Raw genomic sequence first — 17,056 nt, 5'->3', positions numbered from 1 at the left:
GTGGGGGGTGGGAGAGCAGTGTTAATTAAAAAAAGCATATGGGTTTAGAACAACACGAGGGTGAGAAACTACAGGGTTTTTTTAACAAATTAACACATTTTAATGGCATGCCTTTTTTCATTTTTTTAACAATATTTTTAAACACACATATATGTTGTAAACTCGAAAAACATTAATCAGTTCTCCTTTTGAAGTGAGATAAAGCAACTGAAAACTGCAGAGAGTAAAATTAATGAGAGTTATGCAGTAAAAGACAAATTTGTTAGTTGGCAGTGTGTGGGAAATCCCATCCTACGAGAAACATCTCTGACAATACACCACGTTAACAGGACTTAATTAACAGAAAGTACAGCCACATCTGCATGCAGCCACATTTACCCACAAACACTTGCCATCATAGTGTATTTACACTGCCAGTTTGATTTTGTGTGTGTGTGTGTGTGTGTGTGTGTGTGTGTGTGTGTGTGTACAGTACAGATTTGTGGGTGTACCATCCGTAACTAATGAGAAAGTAATGTCAGAGGCAGCTGCTCAGAGTGTTGTGTGAACGAGGTCAGGGAACCGCATAAGCGGCAGATACTCTGCTGCTAAACGCCCAGAGCTTGTGTTTTCACAAGGACAACACTGGCCTCACAGACGTCCTTCTTCAAGATAAAAGTCATCGTCACCTGCTCCCATTGTTTGTCTACATTCATCCATCACACAAGCTATTGCAGTCAGTTAACTGAGGAGGGAAATTAAATCAAATACAAACTTGTGGCAAAAACCTCTAAAACGCAGTGCTTTCAGTAGCTATGGCTGTTTTTGAATGGCATGCACAGAAAATTTTGTTTGCTTGTCGTTTACATAATATAATTGTAACGCCCCTGTGGACTGTTTATTGTGGTTTCTTCCCCTTGTGTTGGTTTAGCCCGTACTATCATTAATTACCCTCATTGTGCTCACCTGTCTGCCACTAATTATCCACCATATATTAGTTCTTGTCTGTCAGAGCTTTAGTGTCGGTTATTGTGAATGTTACCCCGAGTGTGTGTGTGTGTCACCTACCTGTACCTGCCTTGTTGTGTCTATATTAAAAGTGAGTAGTGGAATTCTTGTTGTCCTCGTTGTCCTGCCTGCCTCCACACACCCGTTTCCGTGACAGAATAGCCGACCTAAAACAACAACATGGAGATCGCTGCTCGTTTCCTCACCATATCCCGCCGGGATCTCCCCTTCTACAAGTACGCCGGGGAGTTCTGCAAGCTCGCAGCGGTGACGGCGTTAGAGGACGCCGTCCTTAATCAGCTGTTCTGGCTCGGGGCCAACTACCATCACCCCGTGGACTCCTCCAGAGCACCCTCCAGTGCCAGCTCCTCGAAAGCACTTTGCTGTGCCTGCTCCTCCAGAGCACCCTCCACTGCCAGCACCACGTAAGCGCTACTCTGTTTCCGATGTCAGCCCAGGGAGGGCTCCTGTTTCCCCGTTAAGCCCACGGAGGGCTCCTGTTTCCCCGTTAAGCCCACGGAGGGCTCCTGTTTCCCCGTTAAGCCCATGGAGGGCTCCTGATTCCCCGGCTCCGCCATGGCAACCTGAGCTAATCATTAATTACCCTCATTGTGCTCACCTGTCTGCCACTAATTATCCACCATATATTAGTTCCTGTCTGTCAGAGCTTTAGTGTCGGTTATTGTTAATGTTACCCCGAGTGTGTGTCTCACCTACCTGAACCTGCCTTGTTGTGTCTACAATAAATGTCATTATTGGAATCCTTGTCGTCCTCGTCGTCCGCGTCGTTCTGCCTGCCTCCACACACCCGTTTCCGTGACAATAATAGGGGCTTTCAGTTAATTAAAAAATAATGAATTATTCACATGATATGCGTATTTATTGTTTAAATCAATCACAGTTCATATTGTGTATATCAATATTTGTTTAGAAACAGTCTCAAAATTAAGATACTACAAAGTTTCTAAGACATAATAATAATACAGCATTGTTGTGACAGGTGGGTAAAGCATTTAATAGACATTCAAATATTGTTGCAAATATTGGCTTTAAAAGTCAATATGTGATTAATTTTCTTTCCATAAAATGTAACATAATCCATTTCCCCCCATTTTAAGGCTGATATAATGGATTTTCTTTGTAGCTTCTTTAATTTTTTGTATAATTAATTGTACTAAATTAATGTTTTACATTGACAGCTCTAATTGTAATGTTAATGATCAAATTGGATGAAAAAGCTACGAAACGAGAAAGCTTGACGGCAGATTTGGCGCTTAGTCAGATAAACTCTAATTTGCGATTATAAACCAGAGGCGCCATTCATAAACATCAGTGATGACTTGAGTTTAAACGTCAAGTCTCATCTCATCTCTTCTTCATAAATCTCTGAAGCTGGCGATTACCATTCAGAAGACGGCGCGCCTTCCCATCTGTCACCAGGAAAATTGCATCATCATTTTCACAATCCATCCATCTATCCTGCAAATGTCAGATGGCTTTCTCCCCACCATGTTTATCGCAGATAGTTTTGATAGGTGGAAGTTTATTTATATCCATTCTCAAACAAAATGTGGTTTCGGTACCTTGATCTTGCTGTACAATCTGACAAACAGTCAAAATAATTAGCTGAGGTGGAGCTTCCAGCTGAGAAAGTGAATGAGATTACAGAGCGATGCCCCGGGTAGAGCAGACGCTTGCGAGCTATCTGTCACCCGGCGCGGCATCGTCTCTGAAGGCTCTGGTCTTGCCCTCCAAGTCACTGCGAACCACTTCAGCACTGGTGGGCAAGGGGTACTCGGCAGCGGGTCAGGCTGGTGCGTGTCCCTAAGGTCTCCTTATGAGTCCTCTGATCTCCCCTCACCACTGGGGGTCAAGGCTCACTCAACAAGAAGTGTGGTGGCCTCCAAGGCCTTTCTGTCCTGTTCAGTTCCTATGCAGGACATCTGCAACGCTGTAGGATGGTCTACGCCCCTCACGTTCGTCAGGTTCTATGACCTAGATTTGCGAGCCACTCCAGGCCCCTCTGTTCTCTTGCCATAGCTGTGCTCTTCCACACTAGGCAGGGATTTGCAAGTCTGGCGGCGTGGACATCTCGTTCCCCTAGTGTTTTCCGACGCAGCTGGAGTTCCCGAAGGGGAACGTCCCAGGTTACGTATGTAACCATGGCTCCCCAAGGGAACGAGATGCTGCGTCGCAAGGCCATACTTCCGGCATCCCTACTAGAGCTTGCTTCACTCCTAAGAAGCTAGCGCCGGCTGCACCTCACGTGCTTTTAAAGCTTCCTGGTCATGACGTCACCCGCCTCTGACATCTCGCCCATCGATTCGACTGATTACACATATGATTCAGAGCTTGGTATCGCTGAAGGCGTTCCCCTAGCGTTTTCTGATGCAGCGTCTCGTTCCCTCGGGGAACCATGGTTACATACGTAACCTGGGACGTTTCTCATGCTGATGTTGTTTTCTCTTTAAGTTTGATCTGCTAATGAGATGCACAGGCAGAGAGACAAAGGCTTTGGTGCTGAGCAATGTCATAATTTGTTTCCTTGCATCCTCTGCAGTAAATTAATTTCCCCAGACTAGCAGCTTCCTGCTGAGATGACACATAAATGCACAACTGAGGCAAATGCTAACTGTGCGTTTATGGGATTTGTGTTTGTGGATCTGAGGTGAGCGTAAATGTTAGGGGGTTTTTTGTTGTTGTTTTGTTTTTTTAGAAATCTAAATCTATGACAGCATATAGTCCTGTTTCATTGTCATTTGACAGGAAATGTGATTGTTTGGCACATTTTATTGCTTGAGGTCAATTCAACAAAACCTCCATCTTTTTTCTGTCTCTCTGTTTTACGTTTGTTTCCTTTGAGCTGTCAGAGTTAATTGGAAAAGAGGTCAGGGGTGCATAGAGAGAGTGAAGGATGGATATTAATCAGCTCTTACGGGCATAAACATGTATGACAACATTATGTTCCTGTCCAGCAGCCAGTGGAACTTAAACTAATCAATTAAATATGAGAAACTGGGTTAAATAAGGGATGTAAAATGAGTGTCATGTATCTGTTCATCATCACTTAATAACCCTTAACAGGTTAACATTTCCAGGGACGTAGATGAGAAATAAAACCTCATGTTTCAGGGTGCATTTCATCTAGCATAACTCAACCTTAAACATGCATGGAGAGCGTCAGCCAATTTTCCTTATGATCTATAGATGTGTCTCATGGGATCATTATGGAGATGACTGTGCCAACCCGTCTGTCCTCTGCAGTGAGACTGAAGTATCTACATTCCTCAAAATAGAGTTCTTTAATGGTGCTTTCTTCTCATTTTTGGCTGCTAAATCAGTTCTGTTGGTTTTTGACCCTGCTGGTGTTTGTTTGTGGCACTGAGAAACTGCCCTAAGAGTTTACTCATGCTTCTGTAAGTTATTCTTTTATTCTTCTGATCCGGGAAGTTCTGCTGCTTATCTAATAATGATGACTGCTTTGATTTGGAGGTCACTGTTGGTCTTTGGTCAGTCGTAAATACCGGCTCCAGCCTGAAGCTGATATCACAGGCAAATTGGCCTTTGAGTCGCACTGCTGTTATTTATGCCATAGCTTAAGAGAACGAGAGAGAGAGAGAAGCAAAAGAAGAGGGTCATTTACAACACACTTTGAAAGAATAAAAATTCATGAGGATCACGGACTGTCAAAATCAGATGCGATTTTGATTCATTTATTTCTGAAAATGTTCATGCTTCTTGCATGCTAATGAAAACTTAACACATCTTACCCTTAACTATTAAGACGTGGTTGTTCTTTTTTCTTGTTTTATTATTTTATCTTGCCAGTGGTGCAAAGTTGAGCCTGGACTGGCATTGAAGTCCCCTTTTAAAAAATAGCAGCATGACGCCCTGATAGATGTCACATATAAACAGTCCTGAGGCCAAACAAAGGTCATACAATAACCAATTCTCACTCAGTCGCAAGGCAGCCATAGAACAAAACAGCCAGTTATAAAATTTTTAAGCAGATGTGTTGGTAAAAATAGAAGCTTGCAGAGAAATGCATCTTGATGGTGTTTTATATACTAGAACACATGAGAATATACAACATAAAGACAAGGAATAGCGTGCAGTAAATAGCCTTTCTGACTGTGTTTATGTACAGCTGTTAGGGCAAAACCTTTCAGCGCTTGATGACACAAATCTGGGCAGTCAGTCTGAAAGCCAAGTTCACGCATAGTGCATTGAGTTTGCCCTCAACTTCTTGACCTGCTTCAGATTGACACTATTCTGACCGCCAGTTTAGTGTGTTGCATATTGGAGCAGTTTCTTCTAAAGCCTTTCAGAAGCAGGAAACCTGGTGTAAAATGCTGAAATGTTGGAATGTAGCTCTTCAAAGCGGCAGCCCGATCCAAATGTTTCTCTTGAGGCACTGGTGACATTTTCAACAGTATAAAACACACAAAGAAAGCCTGTTAGGCACCATGTTTATTATCGTTTTAAGTACCAAACCATTTTTCATTGCTTCTCACCCTGACACCAAAATTCTAACTGATATGAATCAAACAAAAGAATGATGATTGGAAAGCAGCACATTTTCACTGTCAAAGAGGTGGTTGTTGAAAGGATAGTTTACCCAAGAAAGACAGTTCATAAAGTTTACCAAACCTATATTGCTTTACCTGTATCTGTATTCTTTGATCTGTGGAACATAAAAAAAGATTTTAAAAAAGGTTACCAAAACAGTTCGGTTGCAAGATTCTTCAAAATATCTTCTTTTGTGCTCCACAGAAGATAGAAAATCATATAGACGACATGAGAGTGAGTATATCACTTCTTTTTTTTTTTTTTTTGAGTGAACTGTCCATTTATGTGTTGTTTTTTTTATTAAAGGGCATATAATCTGATTAATTTGACTACATTTTTAATCAGTACACACCCTGTGTGTATAACATATGAGTTCTGAATATGAAATGTGCGTTACTTGAAGATGCAACTGCTTCACACAGTTGGTGAGCCATTTAAAGATAAACATAATGTGCTCTGATGGGACCGTATGCTGAGAAAACTCAACAGCACAATGGATCTACCAATAAAACAACATGAAGTCATGCTGTGCATGCATTCACACCCTGTGAAAAAGACAACAAAAAGCCTTGATAGGAAGAGTGTTTTTCATCTAACATCTTAACTCTTTCTTTCCTTCCAATTTTTGCCTCCTCCATCTTTCCTTCCCCTCCATTCTCAGGAGTATCCGGTGTCTGAGAAATATCATCCACTGGAACCTGATTACAGCATTTATCCTGCGAAATGCCACCTGGTTCGTGGTGCAGCTCACTATGAACCCAGAGGTGCACGAGAGCAATGTGGTGAGTAAACACATACGCAGACAAATATTCTCTCCTTCTCCTATTACTTTTCTTTTCAAAATACACAAGCAGTGCACACATAATCCATTGTTATTTCTCACAACACGTGCACACCCACCTTTTTGTTCCATCTATTGTTCGTTCTCACTATTTCTCTCTCTTCACCCTAGTGTTATTCTCTCATTCTGTTGGCACACATGCGGACAAACACAAGTTTATTAAAGGAATAGTTCACTTGAAATGAAAATTTGCTGAAAATTTACTCACCCTCAGGCCTTCCAAGATGTAGATGAGTTTGTTTCTTCATCTGAACAGATTTGGAGAAATTTAGCATTACATCACTTGCTCACTAATGGATCCTCTGCAGTGAATGGGTGCCGTCAGAATGACGGCTGATAAAAACTTCACAATAATCCACAAGTAAACCACACAACTCCAGTCCATTAATTAACGTCATGTGAAGTAAGAAGCGGCATGTTTGTAAGAAACAAACCCATTACTTGTTGCATTTTTAACTTCAAACTGTTCCTTCCAGCTCAACAATCCATAATAATGCTTTCTCCAGTGAAAAAGTAATCTTGTCTGAAACAGGAGAGAAATATGCACAGATCTGAAAAACAGATTCACACAGTGCATACGGTTGGATTTTGAGGTGAGAGGACAACAGGGGATGGACTTTTTCACTGGGGGGAAGCGTTATGACTTTTGAACTGGTGTTTTAGCCAGAAGCAAAGATTTAAATTTAAAACACCCTAATGATGGATTTGTATCTTTTCACTTCACAGTATGTTGATTGATAGACTGGAGTCATGTCTGTTACTTGTGGATTATTGTGATGTTTTTATCAGCTGTTTGGACTCTCATTCTGACGGCACCCATTCACTGCAGATGATCCATTGGACATAAAGTGATGTAATGCTAAATTTCTCTAAATCTGTAATGAAAAAAAAAAAAACTCATCTACATCTTGGATGGTCTGAGGGTACATTTTCAGCAATTTTTCATTTTTGGGTGAACTATTCATTTAATTGCATTCAAAACCTGCCCCTGACACCTGGGTCTCTGTTTCTGCTCTCTAACAGACATGGAAATCTAACTAGTCTCAGAGTGTATGGCGTTGTTGGCACTAGATGTGTGTTGGTGGGTGTTTTGGGTGGGAATGCAAACAGCTCGGCCCCTGAGTCACCATCCGCTATGCTTCCCCAAGAATTAATTACCCTCCACATTTATGTGCTTCCTTAATCAACTGAGCCGAGCAATTAATTCATCTACCGCCACGTCAATGTCAGTCCCAAGGGGCTTTTCCATCTACATCCAAATTCAGCCTCGTATACTTTATGATGCACATGGCTTTTCAGAAAGTATCAGAGTTTGATTGCACCATGTTTGTCCTTGATACTTATCTTTTGTATTTGCCAAAGCAAAATTTGTACCTGTTTATCTGTATTTTATGCAAGGGCTGACTTAATTGGCTCTTCATGCTAAGATTTTGCATGGCAACACATTAGTTCTACCTCTGAACTCCCCTAGAGAGAAACTTCAAATAGGAAGCAAAAAGTTGCAAGGGGTTTTAAGGCAAAAGTGGTTATTAAGCATTTCTCCAGGTCTTTGTGTAGACAGCAGTGGCCTAATTTTACCTAGTTTCCATTCAAAGAAAGCTCCTTTGAGATGTTTAAAAGTGACAAGAAAAGATTTGTGGACAAATGCGCCTTCCGTCGACCTGTCTAGATGAAATAAAATGAGCATTCTTGGACAGAATGGAGAGCCGGAGGCTGTTTAAATGTGAAGGAAATTGTGTAAATACGCCATGTCATTGATGCACTTGTTTTGAATCGTTTCAAATACATTTCAAGCAAGTGAACCCGGTTGCCTCTTGGTTTATACAAAGACCATCATGACTCAATCCTCTTTGCTTAACGACGTTGAGCTTTGCATTATGTTTTTTTTTTCTGTATATACAAGATGCATCTGTTTAGAAACGGCTCACAAGTCAGAGCAAACAGCTCTTTCGCTGAGATTTATAGCACAAAATGACACATTTATTGTGAAAAGTGTCACTTTGTGGAGAATTTACGCAATGCCTGTTAATGAAAGACATTGTTCAGTAAGTAACTGTAAAATAAAGATCCCAAAGAAGCTTATAATCTCTACATGATCCTAAATTCCTGTCACACCAGGGGGCCTATTATGGAAGACAGTTGTAAAATTCTGCAGAAGTACTTCTGAGAGCCAGAGGACTTTATGACTGAAGAAGCTTTTCATTTCCCTCCACTATTTCACATGTTGAAACAAAATCGTTACCACAGAACACATGTAATGGTCTATGGACTATTAGCTCACTGATTAATGCTGGGAAACAATAAACCTTCATTTGTTTTTCAAGCCCATATGGCTGAGATAAGCGTTAGCCTGAGATTTTGCTTTCTGAGGTCTGAAAATGTGTAATCTTTCTGTGACCCTTGAATTCCCACTTCAGTCATAACTCACAGCTGTAATCTTCAATCTTTTGCCGAGAGTGACAGATTTTTTATCTTCTCGTGAGACAACAACTTGACAGGGCACAGTGATGAAATATGGCCAAAACAAAGGAGCGGCGGCTGGGATTAAACAGGATTAAATAGAGGGCTCCTCTGATGTGGATGTCTCTTGCAAATGTCAGAAGCATCTCTGCTTTCCCATCCAGCTGCAGTTCTGTCATACTGTCTTTTTAACATCTCTGTCATTCGAGTTTTTGTTTGTGTTTGTTTTTTTGGCCTGTTAGATGATTTCTTAATCATCAATCTATCCTTTTTCGAAGTATATACACTATCGTTCACAAGTTTGGGGGCAGTGATTTTTTTTTTTCTTTTTGAAAGAAATCTCTTATAAATATATTTAATCAAAAATACAGTGAAAACAGTAATATTGTGGAATATTATTACTGTAACTGTAAAACAGCTGTGTAAATGTATTTATGTATGTATTTGTTTATTCTTCCTTTTACAGCTTTGTGTTTTAGCACTTTTATTTGCTTGATATTTTTGTGGAAACAAATTTAGTGGATACATTTGTTTTTAGGATTATTTGATTAATAGAAAGTTCAAAAGAACAGCATTTATTTATTATTGTTTATTAATTGTGTAAACTGCTATTTATTCATATGAACTATTTAATTTATACACCTATAATATTTACTACCAATAAGATGAAAACAAAATCTATGAAATTTTCATGTAAAAATCCAGTTTGAATAAGATTCTTATGAAGGAAATTATTTCAGTATAAGCTATTTATTATGTAAATGAATATCAAGAATTTAGACATATACTCTCTCTGTCTACATTATGAAAACTGGTCAAACAAATAAACAAAAACAGTAAAATTCCTAATTCCAGTAATTCCAAACTGCAATAATGTTTCTCTATTAAAACAACAGCAGTTGGGTAAGTACATTTATTCCAGAAACCACAATCGCAAACAATATAGTTGAGATCCATGTAGCACAAGCGGCTCATGACAGAACACAGACTGAAACTGCCAGACTGCATAAATTAAGTAAAAGCTCTGATTTGGGGATTTGAACTCTTGATATGTGGCAACCGCAAACATGAAAGCTGGTATAGTAGAGGCGTGTCCAACAGCCTGCAATATTTTTGTCTTATTTTTATTTATTTTTTTTTAAGTTTTGATTTTTTTTAAATACATTTCTTTCTCGTATTTTATCATCAATGATATTGCATGTTGGTATAGTCATAGTTATTGTTTATTGCCCTTATTTTCATCTCGTCATCGTCTCATTTTAGTCATGGGAAAAAAGATTGTCAACGAACATTTTTCACCATAGTCTTCATTGAGGAAATTACCACTAGTGTTTACACTGTTTTCTTAACTAAAAAAAAAACAACTTATAAAACTGCCTTTGAAATTGTTCAAATCCGATCAAACTACTTTTGATCTGCCAAAGCTTAAAGATTTCACATTCAGAAATAAGACTTTCATTTTGACACTGACCATCTGTATTATGTCCTAAGAGGTATTGTTCTTCTGATAGTCCGGTCATGAGAAGCCATAACCCACTGGCTTTCATCATACTTTAATCTAAATCTGCTCCATCCTGAGGCCTCGTTTTAGACTCCCCCATCCCAATCTACCCATCTGTAATGTCCCTTCCCTTGGAGTAAAAAGGTTTTATCCCCTGCTTGGTGTTTGAACTCTGCTTCAGTCATAAAGAGTAACCCTTCCACACATGCAAACACACACATGCGCAAGCTTTCATTTCCTTAAGCTATTAAAATAAAAGCATTTTAAAACAGAGAATGCTAACAAGAAGTGGCATGGTGATCTCCTTAGGCACAATTTAGGACAGTTTCTAAACATCTAACTGGATTTCTCTTTCTCTCATCACTCTCAGATCTGGTGCAGGCTGGTCACAGCAGCGTATAATTATTTCCATGTGACCAACTTCTTCTGGATGTTTGGAGAGGGCTGTTATCTGCACACAGCCATAGTACTGACATACTCCACCGACAAACTGAGGAAATGGATGTTCATTTGTATAGGCTGGTGTAAGTATCCCATGATGCACTATGATGGACTATGATATAATTCACCAACTGAATTATACAGTTTTTGGATCATGCATATTGAAATAACGTATGACTTATGGCATGTGCAGTCACATGTATTTAAAGATGAACATGTCACATTGTTGATGTAGAATTATTCCACATCAAGTACTTGTTTTTGTCCCTTATGCCTGTGTAAAAATCTATGAATAGCTTATGCTAACTTAAAATATCCTTAATATTTATTAAACACATTAAGAAAAATTAACAAAAATATTTTATTTTATTTATTTTTTTATTTTTAACATAATAATTTTTTACATTGAAATGTATTAACAATTTAAACTAGGGCTGTCAAACCCATGATTAATGATTAATCACATGCAAAATAAAATTTTGTGTTTATATAATTTACTGTATGTGTGTGTGTGTACTGTGTATATTAATTATGTATATATAAATAGACACATACATGTATGTGTTTATATTTATATTATATATAAATATTTAAAAAAAAAAATTATAAATATAAATATTTTATTTATATTTTATATACAGTACACAGACATATATTATATAAACAAAAACTTTTATTTTGCATTAAATTAATTGTCATTAATTGTTTGACAGCCCTGCTTTAAACACATTATAAACCTGATATAATAAAAAAAAAAAATGTTTAAAAAGGAAAAATATGAACTCACCTGGGAAAAGCACCTGTTTCATAGAATGACATAGATTGTTTATTAAAATGTGTTTAAAGTCAGTCTGACACACAGTACATAATCCATTTTACACAAAGTAATTATGATTAAAAATGAAGCAGACAAACATTTTTGGACACAGCGCAAGAACTGAGAAAGCAAATAAGGTCATTTCTGATTTCATGTTGCCTTTAAAGTACAGCAGTGATTAAATTACTGTCAATTAATAACTTGAAAAGGAGACACAGTTACAGTAGTTGATAATTACACTAATGAGGACTGCAATTTGATCAGGTTCTCTTCTGAACCATAGGCAAATTATTATTATGCGAATAAACAAGCCTTGGATTTTCCTCGTTAAAAATGCATTGCAAATGAGTCATTGCCGATGATTTATCACACAGTTCCTTAATAGTATCAATTATACTGTTTGTACAATGTCTTTGATTTTTCAAACTAATCAGAGTGGGTGGAAATTTGCTCTGCTTTTTTCCTCAGGTATTCCATTCCCCATTATCGTCGCTTGGGCCATTGGCAAGCTGTACTATGACAATGAAAAGTGAGTTTCTCCCATGCTGAGGCTTTCTTCCATTTTCTTTCTTTATTTATCTCTGTATAATTCCTGTATTTTACTCTAAACACAAGCTGCCTCACCTCAATAAAAGCAATTAAAGGTTTTACTCCAATTATCTCTGTCATCTACCCTCACTCTGGTCATTAAACAATCGATGCACGATAAAGCCAGAGAAGCATTCTGCGCTCTGAGTGAGGCTAATTAACGCCTGCTACTCACGAAATTGATGTAAACATCCTAGAGTTCAATAGTCAAGACATGATATATACAGTACAAGATCTCCTGTATAAAAAGAAACAAATAAACAAACACACGCTTTATTGGACCTTTTAAAAGGACGGATTAGGGCAGATATTCTACTAAAGCCCTCATTAGCTTCTTCAGTCTCAAGATGGGAAACTTTACAAACAAACAATGAATAAGAAATGTTAATTTATTCATATTAAGTAGGGGTAGAGGGTATATAATCTTCATTTTCCAGGCTTGACATTTGGGCTTAAGTGCATGAAATATGATATTATTGTAATATAAGAAAGCCAGTGTTGGAGATAAAACAAAAAGCAAGAACAGCATGTTTACTGTCTTCTGCATGAATAGATGGATGGATGGATGGATGGATGGATGGATGGATGGATTGATTGATGATTGATTGATGATTGATTGATGATTGATGGATGAATGGATGATTGATTGATGATTGATAATTGATGATTGATGATTGATGATTGATGATGGATGGATGGATGGATGGATGGATGGATGATTGATGGATGGATGGTTGATTGATAAATGATTGATGGATGGATGATTGATGGATGGATGGATGGATGGATGGATGGATGGATGGATGGATGATTGATTGATTGATGAATGATTGATGGACGGATGGATGGATTGATGATGGATGGATGAATGATTGATTGATGATTGATGGATGGGTGGATGATTGATGGATGAATCAATGGATGGATGGATGGATTGATGATTGATGGATGATTGATGGATGAATCAATGGATGGATGATTGATTGATGAATGATTAATGGATGGATGGATGATTGATTTATGAATGATTGATGGACGGATGGAAGGATTGATGATTGATGATTGATGGATGGATGAATGAATGAATGTATGAATGAATGAATGAATGAATTAATGAATTAATGAATGAATGATGGATGGATGGATGGATGGATGGATGGATGGATGGATGGATGGAGGATTGATTGATTATTGATGGATGGGTGGATGATTGATGAATGATTGATGGATGAATCAATGGATGGATGGATGATTGATGGATGAATCAATGGATGGATGATTGATTGATGAATGATTGATGGACGGATGGATGGATTGATGATGGATGGATGAATGATTGATTGATGATTGATGGATGGGTGGATGATTGATGGATGAATCAATGGATGGATGGATGGATTGATGATTGATGGATGATTGATGGATGATTGATGGATGAATCAATGGATGGATGATTGATTGATGAATGATTAATGGATGGATTGATGATTGATTGATGAATGATTGATGGACGGATGGAAGGATTGATGATTGATGGATGGGATGGATGGATGGATGGATGGATGATTGATTGATGAATGATTGATGGACGGATGGATGGATTGATGATGGATGGATGAATGATTGATTGATGATTGATGGATGGGTGGATGATTGATGGATGAATCAATGGATGGATTAATGATTGATGGATGGATGGATAAAAGTGGACTTTTTTATTCTCCATTGACTGTGAATAGGAAATAGGTAACACTGTCCAATTTGAACTTTATTCTTGTGTGTGAATAGTTGTTAATTGGAGGCTCTGAAGTGCTAACAAACTAAACAGTTCCATTTCCTGCACAGAAGTAATTAAAGAGTCTCTGTTAACAGTCCTTAACACCGCTCTAATTCTCTTTCTCACTTACATCTGCTTTACACTATAGAGAGAAGTGATACTCGACTGGTGCATTTGACCCAAAAATGGGTCACAGTTCTGCACAGCAAGCAAACAATGCTAAATGCGAATAATAAAATGCAGCTAACCATATAATAGTACACGGATTATGTTGTTAATGTCAAAGGCTGTACATCAAGGTGGGTGCTAGGGTGTCTTGAAAATTTATTTATCACTTAAAGGGATAGTTCACCCAAAAATGATAATTCTGTTATCATCTACTCACTCACAAACCTGTATGAGTTTCTTTCTTTCGCTGAACACAAAATATCTATTGAAGAATATGGGTAACTGAACAGTTTCTGCTCCCCATTGACTTCCATAGTATTCTTTTCATTCTGTGGAAGTCATTGGGGACCAACAAGTGTTTCTTTAAAATACCTTCTTTTCTGCTCAACAGAAGAAAGAAATTCATACAGGTTTGTGAGTGAGTAAATGATGACAGAAATTTCATTTCTGGGTGAACTCTCCTTTAAATAGAGGCTAGCCAAATTAGCCTATCCCTTACCAATTGACAGTTGACAGGATGGACAGGTTGCCTGAAACATTATAAAAAATATATACATGAGGTCAAAGAAAATATTAAACATGTGATAAACTATTTAAGTACTGTTGTAGACGGCGCCGGAAAAGCATTTTTTAAACATGCTCATTTTAAAACATGAGGCTTGTTTTACCTGGATGAACCTGTGCATGTCTTTGGTTGAGCTCCAGAAACGACAGCAGTTTGCTATTCAGACGTATCCCCAAACACCACATGCTCCTCTCTTCCTGTAAAACTGACACACTCAGCCGAGACAGTCTTGATTATGCCGTGTACCCAACTGAAACTGTAAGATTAACAAATCTGGTGCATATCTGCCCAAGGGACACACTTGCTGCCTTCTCTTCCTTGCTTTGTTTCTTTTGTATATATATATAGAAAAGCTTCTTTTTAGATATTTTCCAGTGGATCTTCTTTAATCACTTTACTAGACTTGCTTGTTTAATCATTGTGCTAGAATAATAAATAATTATCTCAAAATCCCTTTATATTGTTACACGGATATATAGTCACGCTGTATCTGAAGAAACGGGGTCAAAATATTATATATACTGTATAATAGTTTTCTGTGCTTTGTGATCTTATTCTGTCTGTGCAGGTGCTGGTTTGGGAAGCGGGCCGGCATTTACACTGATTATATTTATCAGGGTCCCATGATCCTGGTCCTGCTGGTGAGTCAGCACAGTTTGGATTCTGTACCCAATTACACAAATGTTTCATGAGATTTGGTGTGTGCAGGTCATTTAGCATTTTTTATTTGTTTGGCGCTTCCCCTTTCACAAGTCTTATTGCATTTTCCATGATTTATGTTTGTAATTTCATATTGATAATTCATATCTGGCATTCAAGTGTGCAAAATCGAGTGCTTTCTCTCTTCCTCTCTCCATCTTTAGATTAACTTCATTTTTCTCTTCAACATTGTGAGGATCCTGATGACTAAACTGAGGGCCTCCACCACCTCAGAGACCATTCAGTACAGGTGAGGCAGATTATTCAGCACTGACAGATCCCAGAGGAATGTTTTTTTTTTGCTAGCCCAGGAGACTTGCCATTCATAACACTCTAAAGTCTGAGTTTTCATTTCATTTTGGATAATTTGACTATGTTAGCTACCAAATGAGTAGCTCTTAACACACCATGCAAAGGTTTGAGGTTAGTATGACTTTAAAAATGTTTTTATGCTTAACAAGGCTGTATTTATTTGATCCAAAAAAAAAAAAAGTACAAACAGTACTGTGAAATATTGTGGTAATGTGACATATTATTACACTATAAAATTACTGTTTTCTATTTTAATTTACTTCAAAATGTAATTTATTCCTGTTAAAGCAAAGCTGAATTTTCAGCATCATTACTCCAAGTCTTTAGTGTCACATAAACCTTCAAAAATCATACTAATATGCTGATTTGGTGCTCAGGAAACATTTATTATTTTTATTAATGTTAAAAACAGTTGTGCTGCTTAATACTACTGTGCAAACAGTGATACAGTGATTAATGTTTTTCAGGATTATTTGGTAAATAGAAAGTTCAAACGAACAGCATTTATTTTAACTGAAATCTTTTGTAACACTTTAAATGTCCGTCAATTGCTTAGCATCCTTGCTGAATAAAAGCAATAATTTATTTATTTATTTTAAAAAATCATACTGAGCCCAAACTTTTGAACGGTACAGTATTTTACAGTTTTTAAAGCCAGAATTTTTGTCAATTTTGTAAGATGTAAAGAAACAGATTGTCTGGGCCCAGCTGGGGTATCATTTTCCAGACACTTATCCTAAAATTCCTTATGAGAAATAATAACAGCTATAAAAGGATAGTAGATGCAAGGCCACAGCTGCATACAGTAAACATTTAGAGCTATAAAATGAATCTGGAATGCATAACACTATTGTGCAAGCTAATGATGCTGTGATGGGATGCTCAGACAAACAGCGGTTTTAATAAAAACACAGTGTTTACACTATATGGGCAAATCATCCTACTTTATGGGCTTGCTTGTAGCTGTCTCTGCATTTTAAACTGCGATACAAGAATGTATTTTAACATCCAAAACATTACACACTTCACCTTTAAAGAGATCTCATTTGTGATTTGCCTTTCCTGAGGGGAAGCATAAAGATGGAAGAGGATGAGCGGATTGAGATGCTGAATTTAGAGGTGCTTGCTGTTTGTTCTGAGTTCTGGAACTTTAATAAGCTGTTAGTGTGCTGTGTCAAAATTGTGGCATGAATAAGGGAGGTAGGGATTGATGGATGATTGTTTGGATGATTGATGTATACTGAGGATGAGAGTTGGAGGAGAGAGAGGAGAGTGTTTGTGTGTATCTGTGTGTGTGTGTGTGTGTGTGTGTGTGTGTGTGTGTGTGTGTG

General features: G+C 37.9%; 1 protein-coding gene across 1 annotated transcript in view; it reads left to right on the top strand.

Moving 5' to 3' along the window:
• Positions 1–17,056, top strand: part of LOC107662410 (corticotropin-releasing factor receptor 1-like) — a 140,198-nt gene that overhangs the window by 104,727 nt on the left and 18,415 nt on the right. Inside the window, exons 7-11 of the mRNA XM_016452431.1 lie at positions 6,218–6,338; positions 10,729–10,882; positions 12,085–12,145; positions 15,283–15,355; positions 15,578–15,663. Of these exons, the coding sequence (XP_016307917.1) occupies positions 6,218–6,338; positions 10,729–10,882; positions 12,085–12,145; positions 15,283–15,355; positions 15,578–15,663 (495 nt within the window). The remainder of the gene's footprint in view (positions 1–6,217; positions 6,339–10,728; positions 10,883–12,084; positions 12,146–15,282; positions 15,356–15,577; positions 15,664–17,056) is intronic.

Source organism: Sinocyclocheilus anshuiensis, unplaced genomic scaffold (genome assembly GCF_001515605.1).
Source record: "Sinocyclocheilus anshuiensis isolate Anshui unplaced genomic scaffold, SAMN03320099.WGS_v1.1 scaffold11, whole genome shotgun sequence".
NCBI lineage: Eukaryota > Metazoa > Chordata > Actinopteri > Cypriniformes > Cyprinidae > Sinocyclocheilus > Sinocyclocheilus anshuiensis.
Note: the sequence above shows the minus strand (reverse complement) of the source record. Positions and strands in the feature narration are given on the sequence as shown.